Genomic DNA, 16,912 nt, shown 5'->3' on the forward strand with positions numbered 1-16,912 from the left:
ATCTGAAAACCTGTGGAATCTCACCACTATAGCCCTCAGTGGGGTCTCCCATTTGCGGCTTCCTCGCGGGTGCTCTGTGAGCTCTATCCACCTCCAAGGGCCGGGAGAATGCCCCATCCCCCAGCAGCTTCTCAAACATCTCTGCGACGTATGCCCCAGCGTCCGTTCCTTCGGACCCCTCCGGAAGCCCGACATTTCTTAGGTTCTGCCGGCGGGACCTATTTTCTAGGTCCTCCACCTTCTCCAGAAGCTTCTTTTGCTGGTCCCTCAGCATCCCCACCTCCAGCTCCACCGCAGTCTGATGCTCCTCCCGCTCAGCCAGCGCCTTCTCCACCTTCTGGATCGCCCGATCCTGGGCGTCCAACCTGAGCTCCAACCGCTCAATCAACACTTTTATCGGGTCCAAGCAGTCCCATTTCTGCGTAGCAAAGCCCTCCTGGATAACTTGCATCAGCTGCTCCATAGGCTGCTGGGTCGACAAGCCAGAGGTTCGCCCCTCCGCCATGCTGTCCCCTGTTGCAACTACAGCCCAAGTCTTCTCTGTTTTTTCTTGTTTCTGCCCTTAAGAACACTTCTAGTCCTTTTCTCCATGCACCGAAGTGGGAATTCAGTAAACACTTGCCCCTAACATCTGTTTTACAATTCGAGTCCGGTAGAAAAACGGGGGAAAGGTCTAAAAGTCCGACCAGAGTGGGAGCTACCAAATGTGCGACTTACTCCTTCATAGCCGCCCCGGAAGCATTGCAAGCCTCTTTAACGATTCCAGAGTGAGCTACGGATGGCTCCCTCTTGCTGAGTTTTTCTTCTTCAATGGAATTGAACATTTTGCATAATTTCCTTCAATATTTCTCACTGTTCATTTACCTCCATACCTTTTAGTCTATTTGCCAATTAGCCTTAGCTAGTTCTCCCTTCATACCTATGTAATGGGCTTTTTTATGTTTATGATTTTTGTTCGCTATTGGAATATGTCATTTTTAGACTTAATGTAGAATGGAATGGTATTATGGTCACTATTTCCCAGTGGATCTTTTGCTATGACATTTCTAATTAACCCTGCTTCATTGCACAATAGTAGATCTAAGATAGCTTTGTCCCTAGTCAGCTCCACTATGTACTGCTCCAAGAAACTGTCACAAAAACATTCTACAGACTCATCTTTTAGACCATTCTTGCCAATTTGATTATCCCAGGCCATATGAAGATTATAGACCTCTACAATTATTATATTTCCTTTGTTAAAGGTTCCAATTATTTCTTACGTTTTGCTCTGCCCAATGGTACAACTACTGTTAGTGAGCCTAAACACTATTCCCACCAGTGTTTTCTGGCTTGCTGTTCCTAATTTCCACCTATATTGATTCTAATTCATGACCTTCAGAGGCCAGATGCTTTTTCACTAATGTCCTCATGTCATCCTTCACTATCAGGGTTACCCCACCTTCTTTGCCATTCTGTCTGTCTTTCTGAAATATTGTGAACCTTGGAAAATTTATTCACCAACATTGATCACCTTATAACTATGTTTCTGTAATCGTGATTAGATCTAAGTTATTTACCTCTATTTGTGTCACTAATTCATTTATCTTATTGCAGATGTTTCATGCAGATAAAGAACCTATGATTTAGTATTTTTTACTTCTATTCACTACAATGATGTACAGTTTTTGTGAAACTCTGTCCCTTTCTGTTCTGCTCTGTTTGTCTTTACCCACATCACTGTACTGTTCCAATTCAAATAGAGCCGATCCCAACGGAATAGCTGCCTCTTAAGTGAAATGAAAATGAAATGAAATGAAATGAAAATCACTTATTGTCACAAGTAGGCTTCAAATGAAGTTACTGTGAAAAGCCCCTAGTCACCGCATTCTGGCGCCTGTTCGGGGAGGCTGGTACGGGATGTTTAGAAGTTCATAAGATATAGGAGCAGAATTAGGTCATTTGGTCCATTCGATTATGGCTGATCTCATCCTGGCCTTAACTCCACCGTCCTGCCCATTCTCCATAACCCTTCAAAAATCTGCCTAAATCCTCCTTTAAATTTACTCCCTGTCCCAGTATCCACCGCACTTTGGGGTAGTGAATTCCACAGATTCACAACCCTTTGGGAGAAGTCGTTTCTCCTCAACTCTGGTTTAAATTTGCTACCATTTATCCTAAGACTATGACCTCTTGTTCTAGAGTAGTGTCCCATAAATTGAAATCCCTGCTTTCCACACCACTCTTTGAGGCATGTGTTTGATTCTATAATCTGTTTAACCTCTGTCAATTGGCATTCAGGCTCGTGTAGTAATGCAGCGATGATTACCTTTAATGTTCTGTGTCTCAATTCGGATCTAAGCTCCCCAAATTCCCGTAACAGAAAGTCATTCCTGGTTCTACCCATGTCGTTAGTTCCTGTATGGACGGCAACAATTGGATCCTCCCCATCCCATTCCAAGTTCCTCTCCAACCATTAGAAGGTGTCCTTAAACTTGGGATAGGGGCAGGCAGCACAACCTGTCATGAGTACAAGGAATAGTAACAGTGATAAGTGTCTCTTATCACAACCATATTCCACTGTACTTCACCCACTTGAATGGCGTCCTTCTCTATAGTACCATGGTCAGTCCACTCATCCATGTTGTAGTCCTTCTCCTCATCCACACAGGTAGCAAGTACCTTGAAAACATTGGATATGTGGGCGACAAGGTAACAGTGGTTAGCACTTTTGCTTCACAGCGCCAGGGTCGCAGGTTCGATTCCCGGCTTGGGTCACTGTCTGTGCGGAGTCTACACGTTCTCCTTGTGTCTGCGTGGGTTTCCTCCAGGTGCTCCGGTTTCCTCCCACAAGTCCCGAAAGACGTGCTGTTAGGTAATTTGGACATTCTGAATTCTCCCTGAGTGTTCCCGAACAGGCACCGGAATGTGGCAACTGGTGCTTTTCACAATATCTTCATTACAGTGTTAATGTAAGCCTATTTGTGACAATAAAGATTATTTTTTAAACATTTAGGAGATGCGGCTCCTCCATCACTACATACTGGGCCCTATACCTGCTTGACTCGTAGTCACACCCTCCTGTCCCTGACCATTGACAAACTCAAAAGTTCCTATCCTAAGAGGTATGCCTGCCTCCTGGGATAAAGTGTCCAAATGTATTTACCCCTCCCTGATGCATTGCAATGCCCGTAGCTTAGCTTCCAGCTCAATGACTCTGAATTGAAGCTCCTCAACTCGCAGACACTTAACTGCAGACCTGTTTGCTTTTGATCTGCACTGATGTCTTAATGTCTCCACATTCTGCAGTGGCAACGTGTTACCTGCTTTGCCATCTTTATTATGTGTTAATTAATTCACTAATTACTTTTCCCTAATTAATTTATAACTAATTAACTCCTAATCACCTGTACTACTGCTTTTGAAACGTTATACTACCAATAAAACTTTATAATTATGAAACACCAAGGGGCAAAAACCATTAGTGAGCATTGTGTGTAGACCCCCAAACTGTAGTGGTGATGTTGGGAATGACATTAAACAGGAAACTAGAGACACATGCGATAAAGGAACATCTGTAATTATGGATGAATTTTAATCTGGCATACAAAGGAAATTAGAGATTCTATTTAGTCCAAGACAGAAGCATACAAATTGGCCAGTAAAAACAATGGACTTGAGCATTGGGGGCAGTTTAGAATTCAGCAAAGGAGGACCAAGGGATTGATTACAAAGGTGAAAATAGAGAACAAGAGTAAGTTTTCAGGGAACGTAAAAACTGACTGTAAAAGTTTCTATAGGCACGTGAAGAGAAAAAGATTGGTGAGGACAAATGTAGCTCCCTTACAATCAGAAACAGGGGAATCTATAATGGGGGACAAAAAAATGGCTGAGCAACTAAGTACATACTTTGGTTCTGTCTTCACAAATTAGGACACAAGTAAGATACCAGAAATGTTGGGGAACGCAGGGTTTAGTTGGAGGGAGGAACTGAAGGAGATCAATATTAGTAGATAAATGGTGTTGGGGAAATTGATGGGATTGAAGGCTGATAAATCCCCAGGGCCTGATAATCTACATCCCAGAGTACATAAAGAAGTGGCTCTAGAAACAGTGGATGCATTGATGGTCATCTTCCAGGATTCTACAGACTCTGGAACAGTTCCTGCAGATTGGAGGGGAGCTAACATAACCCCACTTTTTAAAAAGGGAGATCAAACATACATGGAGTTTGAAAGGGTGAAACAGAATAATTTTGATAGGTGGATAAGGGCTTTGAAAATAGACCAAACGTATGAAGCTCTCAGAGAAATTATACTTTTGGAGGAGTTTAAAAATTCAATTCCTGATGTAGTGAGAACTCATGTGGAAGAGCAGAGGGTTAAAACTGCGAGTTAAGCAGCAGAAATGGCAGATGATTATGAATTAGTTCATAAATCAAAGCTTGGTTTCTGACATCAGTTTCAGCCTGTGAGAAACTGGGGACATGGGAAATACTCATGTGGTCGAGGCAAAGGTGATCTGATGGGAGATCAGAAGGAGAGTGTACCTCAGATTAAAAAAGAAATCCAGGAGGGTGGAAAAGAAATGAAAAGTTTCAAATGTTTTCACTGTAATAAACTAGGCCATGTAAAGTCACAGTGTTGGTGGTTGAAGAAAAGCACTGGGAAGGCTGATGTGGTAAAACAAGATAAGACAGTGGGGTTTGTTAAAGTGGTAAAGGAAAGCCCAAGTGAAGCGAAGGAGGTGCAAAAGATTGTTCAGCCTGATCAAGAGATGATTGATAAGAAGGTGTCAGATCTCTTTAAAGAATTTACTTGTGTGGGTAAAGTTTAATCATGTGTATCAGGAGGAGCAGGTAAAGAAGTCACAATTTTAATAGCTAGTCAATCTTTAATGGTAAGTGATGAGGAGGTATGTAGTTTGGGAAGAATGTTGCCAGAAAAGGTGGTAATGTGTGGAATTCAGGGTGAGAGGAGTAGCGTTCCATTATATAAGGAAAGGTTGGAAAGTCCAGTGAAGAGTGGTGAAGTGGTAGTCGGAGCAATAGAGAAACTATCTTGTCCAGGAATACAGTTTATCTTGGGTAATGATATAGCTGGATCGCAGGTGGGAGTGATGCCTACTGTGGTTGATAAGCCAGTGGCAAATCGGACAACTGAAGTGTTGAAGGACGAATATCCTGGGATTTTTCCGGATTGTGGAGTAACAAGGTCGCAAAGTCACATGTTAAGACGAGGAGAAATCAAAGAGTGAAGTTGAAGTGCAATTATAAGAAACGATTTTTGATCAGATAGTTGAAAAAGAACAAGAACAGGTGGAGGATGAGGGAGATATTTTTAGTTTAGGAAAATTGGCAGAGTTACAACAGAAAGATGTAGAAATAAAATGGATGTATCAGTGTAGAAGGGACTTTAGTTGGCGGGTTAGTTGCCTTGAAGATTGGTGGAGTTGTGGATAGTAAGGAGGGCTGTTGTCGGCTGCAAAGAGACATAGATAGGATGCAGAGCTGGGCTGAGAAGTGGCAGATGGAGTTTAACCCTGAAAAGTGTGAGGTTGTCCATTTTGGAAGGACAAATATGAATGCGGAATACAGGGTTAACGGTAGAGTTCTTGGCATTGTGGAGGAGCAGAGAGACCTTGGGGTCTATGTTCATACATCTTTGAAAGTTGCCACTCAAGTGGATAGAGCTGTGAAGAAGGCCTATGGTGTGCTCGCGTTCATTAACAGAGGGATTGAATTTAAGAGCCGTGAGGTGATGATGCAGCTGTACAAAACTTTGGTAAGGCCACATTTGGAGTACTGTGTACAGTTCTGGTCGCCTCATTTTAGGAAGGATGTGGAAGCTCTGGAAAAGGTGCAAAGAAGATTTACCAGGATGTTGCCTGGAATGGAGAGTAGGTCTTACGAGGAAAGGTTGAGGGTGCTAGGTCTTTTCTCATTAGAGCGGAGAAGGATGAGGGGCGACTTGATAGAGGTTTATAAGATGATCAGGGGAATAGATAGAGTAGACAGTCAGAGACTTTTTCCCCAGGTGGAACACACCATTACAAGGGGACATAAATTTAAGGTGAAAGGTGGAAGATATAGGAGGGATATCAGAGGTAGGTTCTTTACCCAGAGAGTAGTGGGGGCATGGAATGCACTGCCTGTGGAAGTAGTTGAGTCGGAAACATTAGGGACCTTCAAGCAGCTGTTGGATAGGTACATGGATTACGGGAAAATGATATAGTGTAGATTTATTTGTTCTTAAGGGCAGCACGGTAGCATTGTGGATAGCACAATTGCTTCACAGATCCATGGTCCCAGGTTCGATTCCGGCTTGGGTCATTGTCTGTGCGGAGTCTGCACGTCCTCCCCGTGTCTGCGTGGGTTTCCTCCGGGTGCTCCGGTTTCCTCCCACAGTCCAAAGATGTGCGGGTTAGGTGAATTGGCCAATGATAAATTGCCCTTAATGTCCAAATTGCCCTTGGTGTTGGGTGGAGGTGTTGAGTTTGGGTAGGGTGCTCTTTCCAAGAGCTGGTGCAGACTCGGGGGGCCGAATGGCCTCCTTCTGCACTGTAAATTCAATGATAATCTATGATTAATCTAGGACAAAGGTTCGGCACAACATCGTGGGCCGAAGGGCCTGTTCTGTGCTGTATTTTCTATGTTCTATGTTCTATACCCTGTATTCCTCCTTAACCGGCTGCTTGACTATATTTCATGGCAATAGGCACCTGGCAAAGCATGATGGGTATATTAGCTTTATTTCTGTCAAGAAGTTCTGCATGTAATAGGCAGAAGGTCAGACTATGTAAACAAGTGCACAACTGCACATTGTTGCTGACAGTAGACAATTATTATTGTTCTTAGGCTAGGAATTCAAGGCATGTTGTTTAACTCTGCTCGCTTTTCTGTCTCTGGGCTTATCAAAGGAATGCCTCGTTTTTCTAAATATTGCTTATTGAACCATGTAAAGTACTGCTATACTCTTGTAAGGTGGGGACAATTAGAAGGACTGTGGTCACTCTAACTCCCTCCACGAACTTCGTGTTAAATAAAGGACCTTTGCGAAAACTCGAAGTGCTGACTATTTGTTCCTCAACAATCAGAAAGCATACATGGAAGAGGAATCTGCGTGTATACCAGAGTGTTATTACCGTAAAAGTGATGTCTTGATGAGAAAATGGAGACCTTTACATGTGCAGGCGGATGAAAAGTGGGCAGAAGTTCATCAAATAGTATTGCTGGTAGGGTATAGAAAGGAGGTGCTGCGAGTTGCACATGAGGTACCAGTGGGAGGTCATTTGGGAATAAGGAAAACGCGAGCTAAAATCCAGAAACATTTTTATTGGCTTGGACTTCATAAAGATGTAGTTAAATTTTGTCAATCATATCACACATATCAAGTTATAGGGAAACCTCAAGCAGTGATAAAACCAGCGCCCTTAATACCCATTCCAGCATTTGAGGAACCTTTTACAAGGGTCCTAATTGATTGCGTAGGACCGCTTCCTAAAATGAAAAGTGGGAATCAATATCTTTTGACTATAATGGATGTGTCTACCAGGTTTCCATAGGCTATTCCAGTAAGTAATATTACAGCTTAAAAGGATTGTGGAGGAGTTACTTAAATTCTTTACTAGATGTGGACTACCCACAGAAATACAATCGGATCAAGGATCGAATTTTACCTCAAGGTTATTCAAAGAAGTTATGGATAGCTTAGGAATAAAACAGTTTAAATCAACTGCGTACCATCCAGAATTGCAGGGAGCGTTAGAAAGGTGACATCAGACATTACAGACTATGTTGAGGGCTTATTGTCAAGATTATCCAGAGGATTGGGATAAAGGAATTCCATTCGTACAGTTTGCAATTAGGGATGCACCTAATGAGTTAACCAAATTCAGTCCTTTTGAACTAATTTTTGGTCATGATGTAAGAGGACCACTTAAATTGATTAAGGAAAAATTGGTGAATGGGAAATCGGAAATTACATTATTGGATTATGTGTCAAATTTTAGGGAATGATTAAATAGAGCAGGTGAATTGGCTAGGCAACATTTAAAAGTTGCACAAAATGTGATGAAACGGGTAGCGGACAAGAAATCCAAAGTTTGTAGTTTTGCCGTTGGAGATAAAGTTTTCGTGTTGTTAGCAGTGGTAGGTGAGCCTTTAAAAGCTAGGTTTTGTGGACTTTATCAGATTGAAAGGAAATTAAGTGAGGTGAATTATGTGGTAAAAATACCAGATAGAAGGAAGACTCACCGAGTGTGTCATGTGAATATGCATAAAAGGTACTTTGAAAGGGAAGGAGAGGAAAAGGAGGAGGTTTTAATGATTCTAACTCAAAGTGACGAACCAAATCCAGATGACTGTGAATTTGACATACCTCAAATTAAATTGGAAAATGAGGATGTTCTTAAAAATTGGGATAAATTGTTAAGTTACCTTCCAGAGGAAAATCGGACTGACCTGAAAGAGTTATTGATATCACATGGGCAAGTTTGTAGAGATAAATTGGGAAGTGCTAAAATGGCTTTTCATGATGTAGATGTGGGAAATGCTGTTCCAATCAAACAACATCCATACCGACTTAACCCTTTAAAATTGGCACAATTGAAGTGGGTTGCAGCCAATGAAGCTCATCCATAGTGATGGTACCTAAACCAGACGGTACCCAACGGTTCTGTGTGGACTATAGAAAGGTTAATGCAGTTACAAGAACGGACTCTTATCCTATCCCACATTTGGAGGATTGCATTGAAAAAGTGGGACAATCAGCTTTTATTTCCAAACTGGATTCACTTAAAGGTTACTGGCAGGTACCTTTATCCGAAAGGGCGAAGGAGATTTCAGCTTTTGTCACTCCAGATGGTTTATACCAATTCAAAGTTATACCATTTGGCATGAAAAACGCACCAGCCACATTTCAACAGTTAACTAACAAAATTGTTTCAGGATTACCCAATTGTGCGGTATACATTGACGATCTGGTAATTTTCAGCCAGACATGGAAAGAACATTTAAAACATCTGATGGAGTTATTCGATCGACTTCAAGAGGCGGCTTTGGTGATTAACCTAGGCAAAAGTGAATTTGGAAAAGCCCAAGTCACTTTCCTTGGCCATACAATTGGACAGGGTCGAATGGTCACACGGGATGTGAAACCAACAGTTATTGAGGAGTTTCCGATACCCTCAAGACAAAAGGGAAATAATGCGATTTCTTTGGCATGAGTGGATTTGATCGAACATTTGTGCAAATATTTGGTAGCGTGGCTGCTCCACTGACGGACTTGTTCAAGAAACGTAACAAATTCCAGTGGACAGCAGAGTTTCAACAGGCATTTGACTGCCTGAAAGCTGTGATAACCAATGCTCCTGTGTTGGAGAATTACAAGGGACTCTGTGATCAGATTGAACTAAAGTATCTGACTTTAAAGAGACACGCCGAGGCATAGAGAAATGGATGGATCGTGCAGAGACCTTCTTGTTCAAAGAGACTGTCAATCGAGACGGATTTTAGTTGGAGGAAGAAGGGCAAAAAAATGGACTATATCATTATACCTGTTTGCGGGTGTTGTTTTTTAAACAAAAAGTATATTTACTTTTACTAAGGATAGTGAAAAGGTGAAAAATGAAACCATCTTGAAGTTGATGGTTTATTTGTTTTTTCTTGCGGGAGGTGTCTTGTGAGAGTACTTTAAGAAATGGGTGTGTATATAAATATCTGTAGTGAGAGTACCTTTAAGAAATGGGTGTTTATTACTGCAGTGATGTCAGAGAGTGGGTGGAGCTGGGCTGTCTGTCAGCTTTTTACTGTCGTTTTAGGCTGTTTGCTGCAGGGTGTGTTTTAATTTAGGTTTCAGTGTTGGAGCTGAAGCCAGACCAAGCAGGTGTACTGCTGTTCTCTCTGCCATCCAAAGACTATCTCTTGATCATTTGGTGAATTCAGAATTATAAATGTTCTCAGTCGTGAATGTAAACTTAATGTGCTTCTGTTGAAAGGTGTTTCTTCTGGATGTTGTTTGGGAAGTTATTAAGGATTACTTAGTATTGTATTCTTTGGGGGTTGTATTTGAATTGATGGTTGCTAAGATGTTCACTATGTTTCAAAAAGGTTAACTTGAGTTCATAGAATAAACATTGTTTTGCTTTTAAAACATACTTTTCCATTTCTGCTGTACCACACCTCTAGAGTGGGCCATGTGCTCCCCATACCACAATCTATTAAAGGTTGTGGGTCAGGTGAACTCCGTGATACACTTTGGGGTTCTCTAAACCTTGGCCCATAACACTATGGTTTACTTGGACTTTCAGAAGGCTTTCGACAAAGACCCACATTCGAGATTAGCATGTAAAATTAAAGCACATGGGATTAGGGGTAGTGGATTGAGGTAGACAGGAAACAAAGAGTAGGAATTAATGGGTCTTTTTCAAATTGGCAGTGGGTTACACAGGGATCGGAGCTGGGACTCCAGCTATTCACAATATATATTACTGATTTTGATGAGGGAACAAAATGTAATATCTCCAAATTTGCGGATTACACAAAGGTGGGTGAGCTGTGTGGACGATGCAGAGATCCTTCAATGTGATTTGGACAAGGTGAGTGAGTGGGCAAATGAATGGCATATGCAGTATTATTGGATAACTGTGAGGTTATCCACTTTGGTAGAAAAATGGGAAGGCCGACTATTATCTGAATGGTCATTAATTAGGAGAGGGGGATGTGCAAGAGGCCTGGGAGTCCTCGTACACTGGTTGCTGAAGGTAAGCATGCAGGTGCAGCAGGCGGTAAAGAAGGAAAATGGTAGCACTAGCAACAGCGCCGCTCCCGATAGCCCCGGGGAAATACTCAGGGAGTCCGGTAATAATAGCTTCATTGAGAATTTGGAGGAAGGGTCAAGGGAAATGCCGATTCGGGGGAACCACAGATTTGAGCCAGGGCGGTGGGATGGAAATTTTCGGAAATGGGAGGAGAAGGGGATTAAGGCACTAAAGGATTTGTTTCTTGGGGGTCGATTTGCAGGATTGAAGGAGCTGGAAGTGAAGTATGGGCTGGAGCAGGGGGAAGGGCTGGAGCAGGGGGAAATGTTTAGATACATGCAGGTTCAGGATTTTGCCAGAAAGGAGATTGAGCTTCCCGGTGGAGCCGGCCTCTACATTGCTGGAGGAGGTGCTGACGACGGGGACTGGAGAAGGGGGTAGTGTTAGCGGTTTACGGGCTATTTTGGAAGAGGAGAAGGTACCACTGGAAGGGATCAAAGCAAAGTGGGAAGAAGAGTTGGGAGAGGATGTGGAGGAGGGGTTTTGGTGTGAGGTGCTCCGGAGAGTGAACGCCTCCACCTCGTGCGCGAGGTTGGGGCTGATACAGCTGAAGGTGGTATACAGAGCACACCTCACGAGGGCGAGGATGAGCCGATTCTTTGAAAGAGGAGTAGAAGATGTGGGTGAACGTTGCGGGGGGGGGGGGGGGGGGCCGCTAATCACATTCATATGTTTTGGTCCTGTCCAAAGCTAGAGGATTACTGGAAGGAGGTTTTTAGAGTAATTTCTAAAGTGGTGTACGTGAAACTGGACACAGGCCCCCGGAAGGCCATATTCGGGTTGTCGGACCAGCCAGGGTTGGAAACTGGTGCGGAGGCAGATGTTGTAGCCTTCGCCTCGTTGATCGCCCGAAGGCGGACCCTGATAGATTGGAGAGCAACCTCTCCACCCTGTGCCCTGGCGTGGCGGGGGGTTCTGTTGGAATTCTTGACTCTTGAGAAGGTTAAGTTTGAACTGAGGGGAAGGATGGGGGGGTTCTACAATTCATGGGCATTATTCTCCTTGTCAGACAGAAAAGATCAAGTTTCCACATATCTCAGACTGTTGATATTGCCAATCCACTTCTGTACTGCTCTCATTTATACCTCTGTGACCAGAACAAAATGCAATATTTGAGGCACAGAGTGACCAGAGATCTGTACAGACTTTCTCTGACTTGTACTCTGCAGTTTCTTTGTTATTTGAGATCCTATTAGTTTTGTCGATTGTTATTTGGATGTGTTGAGCTATGTCAGCACTATTCATGGAGTACATGCATTTTCCATTTTTAACCTCCTTGTAATAATACTTCACGTTTCATTCTTCTGTTGTTATAATTCTATTATACTCCCTTCCTGAGCTGAGCTAGCGGTTATTAAAGTGTCCCTGGCCATGTTTCTCTCATTGCACATGCAGCCAGTTTCTTGTTGCCAGTTGCAGTTACTCTGCGTGTGGATAGGCTGTCCCTCTTGTTGGCTGTCAGCACTATGAATGTCTCTGTTTGCTTTGAGTGTTGCTGGATATCTACCATTTGCCTTCTGAATTTAAAAAAAGATAGAAAACTGAGAAGGAATGACCAGTAATACAAATGTAGAAACCATGCAGACATAAGAGAGAGCCCCAGTTCCAATCCCATTTTACAAATACCTTATTTTGGACTTTCAGTTCTTAGCAGTGCCATAAGCTGGAGTGCCAAGTACTCCTAACTGCTTAACTTCCTCTCAATTCAAGAGGCCTCCTTAATGCTGATACTCTAATAAAAATAGCTTGGGTTTATGTAAGGTCGCTTAATTGTGCATGCATGTACATATCAAAGTGTGTTTAAAGCTCTTTCTTCCAATTTCCCTTTCCGTGATTCAAACGGCAAGTGTAATACAGCTTCCTGTTAGGTTATGAATCCTTTTTCAATCTCTCTCTTCAGAAACCATTCAGCTGCTCTCTTTGAGATTTGAGCGTTGCGGTAGAATTCCAGCAGGCTACTGTTAGTTTGGAATATGATGACCTTGATCTGTTCATTAACTTCTATTTGTGTCTTCCAGCCTATTCCATTCTTCTTGCTGCTTCAGAATACATCAGAGGTTATTGTTGCTATGTTGATGAAAATTACCAGGAAAGAGGTATGGTGTTTTTCCTTTCGATATTTTGAACTATATTGGGATATGTTTTGTTTTAAGCATTCAATGAGATTGGGCAGGAAAAGACCAGTTACTCCATTAAACTTGACCCACACCATGATAGGCAGTGCTATCTCAGCGCTTGCCGTTTCCCCCAACATACATGAGGTAATTTTTTACTGATCAAATTTAAATTCCTGAATACATTGATGAGTGCTTCTCTGCTTCTAGAGAATGATGCTTTGATGGTCTAAAGATCCAAAATTTTGATGTGCTAACAATTTGTCACCAAATTGACCCCAGTGTCGGCATAGATCAAACATCTAATTCGGTATAGCTAGCTGTACCCGCCTGATGACAATTTTTTCCTTGTTTAAAGTTTCTGTCCCGTCCTAGGCAAACAATAGCTCGAAATCCTTTTGTGTAATGCCAGCTCCACCATAACAGCTGTTGCTAACACGTGAATGGAGTCTCATGAAACTCATTAAAAGTACAAGTGTAATCTGCCACCCTTGGGCTGTTAGACTGATGCTGGTAATGAATTGATGTAAGTGCACTGGGGAAGGTGACTCAAACCCATTGCAAGTATTAATCCGATCCAATATTCAAAGTGGGTCATTATAATTTGCCAGCTTTAAATGCCATTTCATATTTGATGACCCAATGTTGTGGTGCTGAAACGACAAATCCTGCAGTCGCTGGAAATATAAAAAACTGGAAACATTGCAGATAGACGCAGCAAGTTTGGCCACGGCCATGAAGAGGAAAGACAAGTTAGTATTTTAAGTTTAGAATGTTTGAAAGAACGTGAACCGGTAAGTAGTTGACATCCTTATTAGTGCTGAACAAAATTAAAAGGAGAAGGGAGAGAGAACAAGCGAAGTAGAAATTAAGAATTAGTAGCGATGTCCCCTGTCAGTGAGAGGATGATTAGGTTGAATGATAAGCAGCTTTTCTAATGACGTGAAAACTGATGGGTACTATACAAGTACCTACTGGAGTGAAAGGTATTTGAAGAACAAAAGGGCATGAAATTAGCTCACATAAGATAACTAAAGGTTGTCTCACACACACACAAAATTCAAAACTGAGATGAATGAAACATGAATGAAACATGAGCCTATGCTTGACCTGGCCAGGCTAGAGAAGACCAGCACTGTGACTATCAAACAAAATATATCAGATTGAAGGAAATACATGCAATTTGATACCGTAGACTTGAGCAGTTTGGGGACCGTGAACTATAGTATCAAAATAAGTAAGTGGGCAATTATTGAGTACTTGCTACCGTTGGGGAAAATCCTAGGACACGGACAGTGTTATAATCCCAGCTGATGTTACTACTGGGCAATCATCCCCAAGCAGAACCCTGGCTCGATAGGTCGTAACTTTTATATTTTGTTCAGGGACGTTGATGCACAGAGTTGCAACACTGCCGGTTAACTTTTAACCAAAGGATAAAAGAGTTATTAAACATGAAAAGATTGACTGTAATGCAATAGTCCTTCACCCCACCTATATCTTCACTGACGCACACTGTCTTTTTAAGGATAGAACAAGTTACAAAGTATATCTTGTACTATAATGTTCGCAGTAAGTCCATGCTCCATGAAAACTAATAGGCAAACAATGGCCAGATGCACAACACTCTGAAACCAAGTGACAGATACCACCCAATATAGCTTCTGTAGCTTTCTCATCAAATCCTCCCAGATGTTTATCTCACTGAGAGACAACTGGTCTCACTGGAACTCTGACTGCCACACAAGTATTCCCAAACTCCACTCTCAAAAAACATGCTTGGAACTTCATCCAGTAGGACCTCGTTCAACTTCTTGTCCTTTGTTGCTTTAATTTAACTGTCTTCGTGAGACATGCCTTTTGTCCCAACTCCCTGGTTTCTGGACTTTATTTTCTTCCTTTGGGAAGTCTGCTCCCTTGTCCTGTCCAGTTTCTTCTGAGTCTAGCTTCAAAATAAACTCAGAAGATCTTTCTAACCTATAACATTCCCTGGTTGCTGAGCAACAACCTAGTTTTCCTTTAAATCTTGTTTGCTTTCACATCATTAACCATTTAATTACAATGCAGGCATAGGTCAAAGTGATCAAACCTAACCTCGCAGGTATGTGGACACCTCCCGCAGATGGGCAGGCATTTTGTTTAACGGGATTCAAACTAAATGTTCAACCCTTTCTTACCCAGAAACACCAAATTAAACTTACTTAAAGCTTTACCTATTTCTAATACCCACAAATGCAAATGTAGATTACTTAAAATTACCTGATTTTCCTGATGACAGTTTAAAAATTGGGGTCATAGAAGAGTCAATAAGTATATTGTGCAGGGAGCAGTCCATCCTGAATACGGAAATGAGAGGGGATAGGATCTACTTGGTAGTCTGAATGCTCATTAAAGATCAACTCTGCTGCCAGTAAGAAATACTGTCTTGGTGAAATACTCTAACCTCTGTCGCCGCCATAAGAAAACTAAACTGATCACTATATATAACATGTTCAACAGTTTACAGATGACTGCGGTTTCGATGCCCACTCTCCACCAGAGTTAGAAGCCGCACTTGCTTTCTTAAATTCTGCATGCAAGGGACTTTGCCTGTCCTTGAACATTGACAAAACAAAACTACTGGTCCACAATGAGTATAAACCTACACCTGGTCAGCCAAATATTCCGCCACCCATATGTGTTGAAGGAGAGACTCTGGAATATGTTGAGCAGTTCTACTAATTTGACAGCCTACCTCTCTCAAAAGACCATAATTGAGGAGGAAATCCCAATGCTGAATCAACTACATCAGCTCAACCTTCTACAAATAATAGCGGCAACAGCGACCTCCGTAAGTCAACAGAGGTCCTTATGTCAGAGACATTGTTGTCACCATGTTCCTGTACTGCAGTGAGGTTGGACTGTGTATCAACGACACATAGCGCTAGAGAAATTCCGTCAGTAATGTCTCTGTCACATCCTCCAGATTCAATGAAAAGACCATCGAACAAATGCTAGTGTCCTTGAAGCCGGCACCACACGCGTTCAGGTACAGTTCCTACAAAACTAACTTTGATGGTCTGGTTACTCTGTCTGGATAGCTGAAAACCATGTCCCCTGTTGGGTCCTGTTTTCTCAACTTTTGAATGGCCAGTGTTCCAGGGGAGGATAAAAGAAAATGTTTCGAAGGCACTCTGAAGCTTTCCTTGTAGCAGGGCAGCATTGGCGGTGATGACCTGCAGAAGCTTGCTACCAATCATTCAGAAATGCAACAACTGTCCATCAAGCTGCATCGTGCTTGGAGTCACAATGTTTAAACGATGAGGCAGAGCGGCGGCAGAGAAGGAACCAAAGCAAATCCTGCAATTTAGATCCTATGTGCCTTAAGATGTGTGTGTCAAATTGCCCTGCTCGTTGTCATGTGAGAGTACCCTTTAAGAAATGGGTGTTTAAGAAATGGGTGTTTAAGAAATGGAGCTGCTCATGTTACTGGAGTGATGTCAGAGTGTGGGTGGAGCTGAGTTCCAGTTCTGCTTTTTAGTTTCAGTTTGAGAAAGAGCTTGGGTGTGTCTGTGTTTTTCAGTGAACTGAATCTGAAGTTAAAAGTGAGTTGCACTGCTGTTGATCTCTGCCATCAAAAGACTATCTATGGATCATTTGGTGAATTCAGAAGAATTATAAATGTTTTCAGTCTTGAATGTAAACCCTAATGTGCTCCTGTTTGAAGGTTTGTTAAGCCTTTTGAATGTTAAAAGGACAGCATACAGATTACTTCGTGTTGTATTCTTTGGGGGGTGTATTTGATTTACTGGTTGCTAAGATATTCACTGTTTGTTTTAAAAAGGTTAACTTGAGTTCATAGAATAAACATTGTTTTGTTTTAAAAAAACACTGGTCCATTTTCTGCTGTACCACACCTGTAGAGTGAGCCGTGTGCTCCCCATACCACAATCTATTAAAAGTTGTGGGTCAGGTGAACTGCATGATACACTTTGGGATTCTCTAAACTCTGACCCATAAAT

At 42.1% G+C, this 16,912-nt stretch overlaps 1 protein-coding gene across 13 annotated transcripts in view; it reads left to right on the plus strand.

Annotated features, from left to right (window-relative positions):
* The window catches only part of LOC140385689 (UDP-N-acetylglucosamine transporter TMEM241 homolog), a 223,339-nt gene that overhangs the window by 17,852 nt on the left and 188,575 nt on the right, over positions 1-16,912 (plus strand). For all 13 annotated transcript variants that reach the window (XR_011933422.1, XR_011933423.1, XR_011933424.1 and 10 more), the window contains one exon: positions 12,816-12,893. Coding sequence is in view for 9 of the 13 variants with exons in the window: in XM_072468096.1 (XP_072324197.1) it covers positions 12,816-12,893 (78 nt within the window). In the remaining 4 variants the exon portion in view is untranslated. The remainder of the gene's footprint in view (positions 1-12,815; positions 12,894-16,912) is intronic.

Source organism: Scyliorhinus torazame, chromosome 11 (genome assembly GCF_047496885.1).
Source record: "Scyliorhinus torazame isolate Kashiwa2021f chromosome 11, sScyTor2.1, whole genome shotgun sequence".
NCBI classification, from domain to species: domain Eukaryota; kingdom Metazoa; phylum Chordata; class Chondrichthyes; order Carcharhiniformes; family Scyliorhinidae; genus Scyliorhinus; species Scyliorhinus torazame.